Here is an 8,106-nt window from a genome sequence, read left to right as displayed (position 1 = left end):
AAGCAACTTGTATCCATGACACACTCTTGTCCTCAGGCTCACACCCAGCTGACAGAGAGGGAAACACGGGCTTTCTAATGGGCTGAAATCTCCCCAGGGCCCAGTTCTCATTGCTGTGTTGGAAGGTCTTTGTTCTGTGAGCTGCAGGAGACTCATAACACATTAAACCATACATGTGCACACACATTGCACAGAGTCACAAACATTTGCAAGTAATTTAACATGTGTGTGCACATGCAGGCACATGCTCACGCTTTCCCACACAATTTCCAGAACCCCAGGAGAGAAACCTGTCCACAGGTTCCTGGGGTACAGCTGAGAACCTGGTCCATAGGGCACTGGGATGACTGAACTCAGACACTAAGGGACATCCAGATTCCTACTGCTGGGACTGGTGAGAATTCTCTTATATGACAGAACTCTGCAGATGTGACTAAGAGAGGGATGGCTGAGTTAAAGGTGTTGACATGGGGAGATTAACCAGAGTTCTCTGACTGGGACAAACATGGAATCATGCCTCCTTTTCAAAAGGAAACTAAAGAAAATCAGCCTAAAATACTATGGTTGCAGAAATAAGATGCTGTGGGTTTCCCCATCCACATGTGGCAGGAAGGACAGAAACCTCAGCAGTGGGAGTCCTGGGAGACAGTCACAGCCCATGTGGGATGAGAGGTGCCTGTCGGAAGGAAGATGTGTGAGTCGGGGGCATAGTCTGTGCTAAGCACACAGGAAATAAGATAGGGCTGGTCCCTTCCTTGGAGAAATGTTTTCAACTGCAGAGAAGACAAGAGCACAAGGGAGGTCATTGCCAAGAAAGGAAAAGGACACGCAGGGGTGTGGTGAAAGAAATGTCTGCTGGCACAAGGTAGAATCTCACCTGTGAACAGACAGTATCCCGTCTTCCTGTGTTGTCTTCAGTGACAATGTGGGAAATCAGAGCCATACAGAAAGAAAAGTGTCCTTGGATGTAACTGAAAGCTTTGGGAGGCAATCTGTGCTCCCAGAATAAATACCTTTCCCTCCCAGGCAAGGTCCACACTTGTTCCTGGGGCTGGTTTCTCTGCCCCAAGGTCAAGATCCTCCCCTGGTGTTCTGAGAACCCCCTGCAGCCCAGTCCTCCTGTCTCCCACAGGGAGATTTATGTCTGGGCTCACACTGACTTCCCGCACTGTGTCTGTTGCACACTAATGCATGGCTGGTTTCTTCACTCTGAGGCTGTTCATTTGCAGGTACAGTGAGTTCTTGGTATTTTTCTGGAGATGTTGATGGCGGTTCACAGAGTTGGAATAGTACATGGTACTTCCATCACCATCAATGTCTAAGACCCACTCCAGTCCCTTCCTGGAGCCTGGCAGGTCCACTGCATATAGTAGATAGTAAAGGTGAACCCAGAAGCCATGCAGGAGAGTCTCAGAGAAACACTGTTTTTTTTTTTTAAGATTTTATTTATTTTATTTTTAGGGAGGGAAGGGAGGGAGAGAGAGAGAGAGAGAGAGAGAGAGAGAGAGAGAGAGAGAGAGAGAGAGAGAGAGAGAGAGAGAGGGAGGGAGGGGGGAGAGAGAGAGAGAGAGAGAGAGAGAGAGAGAGAGGGGGAGAGAGAGAGAGAAACATCAATGTGCGGTTGCTGGGGGTTATGGCCTGCAACCCAGAAATGTACCCTGGCTGGGAATCGAACCTGGGACACTTTGGTTCCCAGCCCGCGCTCAATTCACTGAGCTATGCCAGCCAGGGCGAGAACCCCTGGTTTTGATAATCCTCCCTGGACTCCACCAGCTGCAACTCACACTGGACACTTGCAAACACAGAGATGTCCTGGTCAGCACACTCTCATTCATGCATTGTCTATCAGTCATATCCACTCACATAATAGGTACCTCTCAGTCTCCAAGAATTACTACTTAAAATAGCAACAAGGAAAATCCAGATAAGCACAAACTACATGAGTGGTCTGTATCCCGTGCTGAGCAGGGACTGGGAACATCTGTGAATCCCAGGCTGGGCTCCTGTCCCAGAGCTACAGAGTCGGGGATGGGCTGCTTTTCATGAGCAAATGAATCCTATTTGCATGTCCTCCTGCTATATATGGAGATCTGGGGTTGGATGGTGGCAAGAACACCATGGCCCCTGAATGTGATTTGTCCAAAGGTGCATGCCTGCTAAGAATTACTCCCCAGCCTTGGAATGTTTGGTACAGTAGCTTTGAATGTCATCTTGTTACTGAAATTTGGGGGTTCAATCCCACATTAGGCACGCATAAACCCTTGTCTGGGCATATGCAGGACTCCCTCTCTCTCTCTCTCTCTCTCTCTCTCTCTCTCTCTCTCTCTCTCTCTCTCTCTCTCCTCTCTCTCTCTCTCCACCAAGGATTGTGTCTGGGCTCATGCAGGATTCCCCTCTCTGTGTTTGACACATTAGTACATGATTGTGTCCTTAGCTCTCTGGCCATTCAATCTTAAATACATTTCACTTTTGGAAGTCCCCCTGGTGGTGCTGAGTTGGGAATTCATCATTGGGTTGTAGTCTGTGCTTGTATCATACCATGTAACAATACCCACTCCAGCCCCTACCTAGGTGTCTGGAAAGCCCAGTGCACTCCACAGATCATTAAAGAGAGCCCAGAGGCAGTACAAGTGAGGGAGAGGGTCTGTGCGAGCTTCACCAGACCTGTGTCTGATTCTTGCATCAACACTCAGGAAAAAACCCAGTGGAAGCCAGAGCCACTCCTGTTCATGAACATTTAGGTATTTTCTGAGATGGTAAAACATGCCTAATGAAGACCCTGTACTTCCTGGTGGAGTCTTCATACCCATATTTCTACTAACACTCTCATCACAAAAATCAGTCATGTTCATGCCGTGAGACTCACAGTAAGCCCAGCACTTGCCCCTTAGCCAGATTCAAAGTCACTCTCATATCTGTGGGTAATTTTCCCAACAGCAACTCGATCCTGCAACCAGAGCCTCTTCTAGTCTCTATGTCCACTGTATCCAATCAGCATGGACAATGTTGGCTGGCAAAATTCTGGGAGACTTTGTAAAAGCATGGAATAATAAACCCATTGAATAGTGTTGAATTGACCTTTATTTTTTTAAAGATTTTATTTATTTATTTTTAGAGAGGGAAGGGAGGGAGGGAGAAGGAGAGGGAGAGAGAGAGAAACATCAATGTGCGGTTGCTGGGGGTTATGGCCTGCAACCCAGGAATGTACCCTGGCTGGGAATCGAACCTGGGACACTTTGGTTCCCAGCCCTCGCTCAATCCACTGAGCTACACCAGCCAGGGCGAATTGACCTTTATTAAAATATTTGTCCCAATAAACCAATAACAATTTAATTAAGGGTTAAAAGAGAAGCCTAAATAGAGGATATATTCTGAAATCACAAGGCTGATGAAAGAGTGAGTACATTACACATTAAGAATATCACAGATTATGTGGAAGGCCCTGCACCCTCTGACCACAGTGACCATCCCCAGAAACAAGGCTGAGTGAGGATGGGAGTGAGGGTTGCCTGCCAGGGTAGAGGTTCCATTTACTATGAGCAAATCTATGCTTGGAATATTCCTGATTTCCCTCCCACTGAATCCCAGCATTACTGACAATACTACACTGAGGAAAGATGTCAGTTAAGGTGACACCATAATTATTTTATCACATAAAGAATTCACAGATGTACACATGCATAATTGGTTTAGGGACTCTGAAATATCCATGAGCATGCATTAGGGAAGAGATTGCACTGGGAGATGTAGCCACAATCAAAACCTTCTTAAAAAATTATGACTTCTCTAGCTTGTGCTTGGTGTGAATTTACTTAGTAAAAAAAGTCATAAATGAATATTAAGTTGAAACATATTGGTTTATTTTTATATTTTATTGTTGTTCAAGTACAATTGTCCCCATTGCCATTGCACCCTGGTCCCCAGACCCACCCATTCCCACCTCCCACCCTCAAACCAACCCTCTTTGGCTTTTTCCATGTGTCCTTTACATGTATGCCTTGAGGGACCTTCCCCTATTTTACCCATTATACTTCTCCTTTCTCCCCTCTGGTTGCTGTCAGTTTGTTCTTGATTTCAATATTTAGTTTACTTATTTGTTTTTCATTAGGTTCACTTTAGGTGAGATCATATAATATTTGTATTTCATGTACTGGCTTATTTAACTTAACATAATGCTCTCCAGTTCCATCCATGCTGTTGCAAAGGGTAGACATTTCTTTCTTTCTGCTGTGTAGTATTACTTTGTGTAACTGCACCATAGTGTTGTTTTTTTTTTTTTTAATCCATTCATTTATCGGTGGGCACTTAGATTCCCCCAGCCTTTGGCTGTTGTAAATTGTGTTGTTATGAACATTTGGGTGCATAGATTCTTTTATATTGGCCTTTCATGGGTCACAGGATATAATCCCAGCAGTGGAATTGCTGGGTCAAAAAGCAGTTCCATTTTTAGTCTTCTAAGGAAATTCCATACTCTTTTCCATAGTGGCTTCACCAGTCTGCATTGCCACCAACAATGAACTAGGCAGGAAGACAATACAATTAAAAAATGGACAAAATACTTGAACAGACCCTTCTCCAAGGAAGACATACAGAGGACCCATAGACATATGAAAGGATGCTCAACATACTACCCATCAGAGAGATGTGAATTAAAACTACAATGGGATACCACTTCACACCATTGAGAATGGCCATCATAAGCAAATCAACAAACAACAAGTGCTGGAGGGTTGTGGAGAAAGGATTGGTTTATTAAAAAAAAATACACCAAGGTGACATTATTTGAATATAAAATCACAGTGAAAAACAATTGGTATTTCTAGATATCTTTAAATGCTGGGTTACCCAACCTGACAAAATGGCAATCCCTTTCTAATATGATGAAAGATGCATGAGAATTCACGTGTCACTGACTCCTCTAGTCCACCATTTCTTCTTATGCTCAAAGGGATGAGATGGCACTTTGATCTAATTCCAAAATGTCTCATAAATGAGGGCATCCCGCATACCTGACATACATGACAAGTGAGTTTGAGAGAAGGGGTGCCCTACAGAAGTCCCAGAATTTTGAAGGTGCCTGAACTCGGTCTCTTCCCAGTTGTGTGAGAAAAGCTGGCCACATACAACTTGTCTCCCAGCTCCAGGGTCAATTGTCCCCTGGGCTGTGGGTGCCCCTGCCTCTCTCCTCTGGTGAAGACAGAGTCATGCTCTAGAAGAAGGTGAGAAAGCTGGGTCTTACCCAGGGAAGCATAGGGAGATGAAAGGTCATGGGGATAAGAAAATGACATGACCACTGACATCAGATGAGCTTCTCCAAGCTGTGGAGAAGGAGGGAGAGTCCATGGGACAAAAAAAAAAAAAAAAAACAAAAAAAAAAAAACAAAAAAAAAACACAAAAAAAAAACGAAAATCTAGAATCTGGAAAAGACAAAGAAACAGACTCTCCTCTCTGAGTTTGTTCAGGCTGCTATAACTGCATATCAAGGACTGAGGAGCTGGTCTACAACAGCATTTATGCCCCATAGGCCTGCAGGCTGGAAGTCCACAGTCAAGGTCCCATGTGTCCCCTGCTGCCTTGCCTGTGCCCTGAAGGGAAGGGCCCTGTCTTGGTTCACAGGGCAAGGGCACCTCAGCATCTCTAGTCAAGTCTGTGCCCTGACTTCAGGATATTCCCTCAGGGATACCATATGCTTCAACATGTGCAAGTACAGAGATCTGGCCTTACTAAAACACAGTGACTCTGGAGGGAGCACCCCCTCCCCACCCAGAGCTCTCTGATTTCACCAGAGAACCCCTTTCCTGATGCTGCCAGATGCACTGACTCAGCCAGCACCCTGAGTCCTGAAGCTCCTGGTGACTGTGGGGGGCTCCGATGTCTTCAGGTTCCTGTGGTAGAAGGCCCTGTCTGAGGATCCTTGGATGTGGCCCTAAACTCATTGCACTTCCAGTGCTCAATAAATCACACACACACACACACACACACACACACACACACACACACACCCCAATGGTTCCCATACTAATGACTCCAGCTCTCCCTTTTTCCTTGCTCCTGGCATATGGGCAGGGCCCCGCCTTGACCTGAACCTAGTGAATTACCATCTTTGACAACAGAACAGAACCACACATGATTGACATGAACACTGGAGAGTGCCCACTCTTGTGCTTTCCCATTCTCTCAGCACCTCTCAAACTGCAAAGACACACTGAGAAGGGTCTGCCTTGTCCTATAAAGGTCAGACCTAGGGGACCCTTGTCTAGTCAGTATGTCCAACACTAACATGACATGCAGGGATCACCCTGACCCACAGCCCACAGGTCCCCATTCTCAGAGCTCACAGCTAGTGCCCCCATGGGAATTATGACAGGGGACAATGGGCATGCTTCTCCCCAGGAGCAGAAGCAGGTGCTGATGCAGGAACAGGGGACCCATGAAAGCAGTCCTGCGATATGAGAATCTCTGTTGGGCAGGGTCAAGGTTGTTTTCTACTGTGCCCTTTGGTGTCCTGAGCACACCCTGGTGTCAACATCACCCCCTGCAGCCAAGCCCTTATAGATCTCTCAATAAGGTTTGTGTCTGGTTCACACTGACTTCCCCTCACTGTATGTCTTGCACAGTAATACACAGCCCTGTCATTGGTGGCTATGACCACGACCTTGGTGAGCTCATTTACAGGGAGAACTGGTTCTAGGTCATATCTCTAGAGATGGAGGTGCAGCTCTTGAAAGACAGGCTACAGTTAGTGCTTCCTGCAGAATATATGCACCTGTTCTACTCCAGCCTCTACTCTGGAGCTGCTGGATCAAGTTCTAGCAGTAACCACTGGTTGTGGTACAGAATCCAGAGACAGTGCAGATGAGGGAGAGAGTCTGTGGTAGCTTCACCACCTCTGAGAAAGTTGTCTTTCTTTAATCCATATTCTTCTAACTCAGAGGCTTCAGAAGTGAGTGCAGAGTCAGGAATCCAAGGAGGTTCTTTGTGAGAAACTATTGCAAGTAGATGATACCAGAAAGAAAGCCAGCCCAAACCTCCAACTGAACCTGCTTCTGGGAGTGTCTTTATATTCACGTGCCCAGAGGGCGCCCTGGTGCTTTGGGCCCACCTGCAGGGAGGTTTGTGTCTGGGCTCACACTGACTTTCTGTCATTGTGCCTATAGTGCAATAATACACAGCTGTGTCTTCGGATCTCAAGCTGTTCATTTGCAGGTACAGCATGCTCTTGCCATTGTCCTTGGAGATGGTGAATCGTCCTTTTACTGAGTCACCATAGTTCGGTGTACTCCCATCAGGATTAATTTCACCAATCCACTCCAGCCCCTTCCCGGGAGCCTGGCGGACCCATTGCATCCAGTAGCTATTGAAGGTGAATCCAGAGGCTACACAGGAGAGTCTCAGAGACCCCCCAGGCTTCACCAAGCCTCCCCCAGACTCCACCAGTTGCACCTCACAATGGACACCTGAAAACACAAGACATCAGGTCAAGAAACTGCCATCCATCCACAGTTTCTTTCAGTCATATCCATTCACCTACTCTGTGTCTCCCATTCTCCATAATTTACCTCTTAAAATAGCAATAAGGAAAACCCAGCTGAGCTCAAACTCCATGGTGAGAGATGTGTGTTCTGTCCTGAGCAGGAGCTGGGAACACCTGGGAATCCTGAGCTGGGCTCCTGTCCCAGAGCTGCAGGGTCAGGGCTGGGCTGCTTTTTATGAACAGAGGGGACCGATTTGCATGTCTTCCTGCTATATAGGGAGCTCTGTGCTTGGGCAGTCACATGAAGGGCATAGTCCCTGAGTGTGGCTTTTCCTACAGTTTGTGTCTGTTAAGAATTATTAACCACATCTAACGCTGTGCCCTCATCACTATTCCAACTGTTCCAGGACAACTGTACATGAAGTAGGAGCATAAATTGTCATTAAGGGAAGAGGTTTAGAATGAGAGATGCATTTGAAACTCATCATTTATGAACACTCCAAGATAATTCAACCCTTGTGCTCAGAGGCAAAATCAAAAGTGTGGAAGTTTCAAGTTCAGGAGACAATACATTCCATCTGACCCTATTTCCCCTACAAAGTGATCAGAGCAGGAACTAAGAACAGCTTGT

General features: G+C 46.3%; 1 protein-coding gene across 1 annotated transcript; it reads right to left on the bottom strand.

The window, feature by feature from the left end:
• Nucleotides 1-6,784: 6,784 nt before the first annotated feature.
• On the bottom strand, nucleotides 6,785-7,717 carry LOC118498407. Its single transcript, XM_036016416.1, has 2 exons — nucleotides 7,561-7,717; nucleotides 6,785-7,458 (listed from the first exon to the last, which is right to left on the bottom strand). The coding sequence occupies exons 1-2, from the start codon at nucleotides 7,604-7,606 to the stop codon at nucleotides 6,785-6,787; spliced, it is 720 nt and encodes a 239-aa protein (XP_035872309.1). The 5' UTR covers nucleotides 7,607-7,717.
• Between the last annotated feature and the right edge of the window lie 389 nt (nucleotides 7,718-8,106).

Source organism: Phyllostomus discolor, chromosome 2 (genome assembly GCF_004126475.2).
Source record: "Phyllostomus discolor isolate MPI-MPIP mPhyDis1 chromosome 2, mPhyDis1.pri.v3, whole genome shotgun sequence".
Lineage (NCBI taxonomy): Eukaryota > Metazoa > Chordata > Mammalia > Chiroptera > Phyllostomidae > Phyllostomus > Phyllostomus discolor.
The sequence above is the reverse complement of the archived record's forward strand: the minus strand, read 5'-3'. Positions and strand labels throughout refer to the sequence as shown.

What these genes read in the sequence shown, in the direction of transcription:
- LOC118498407 (XM_036016416.1), bottom strand. Translation starts at nt 7,606, where the DNA reads ATGGAGTTTGAGCTCAGCTGGGTTTTCCTTATTGCTATTTTAAGAG. An exon ending in CCTTATTGCTATTTTAAGAG is followed by an intron (nt 7,459 to 7,560) that starts GTAAATTATGGA and finishes TTGTGTTTTCAG; the next exon opens with GTGTCCATTGTGAGGTGCAA.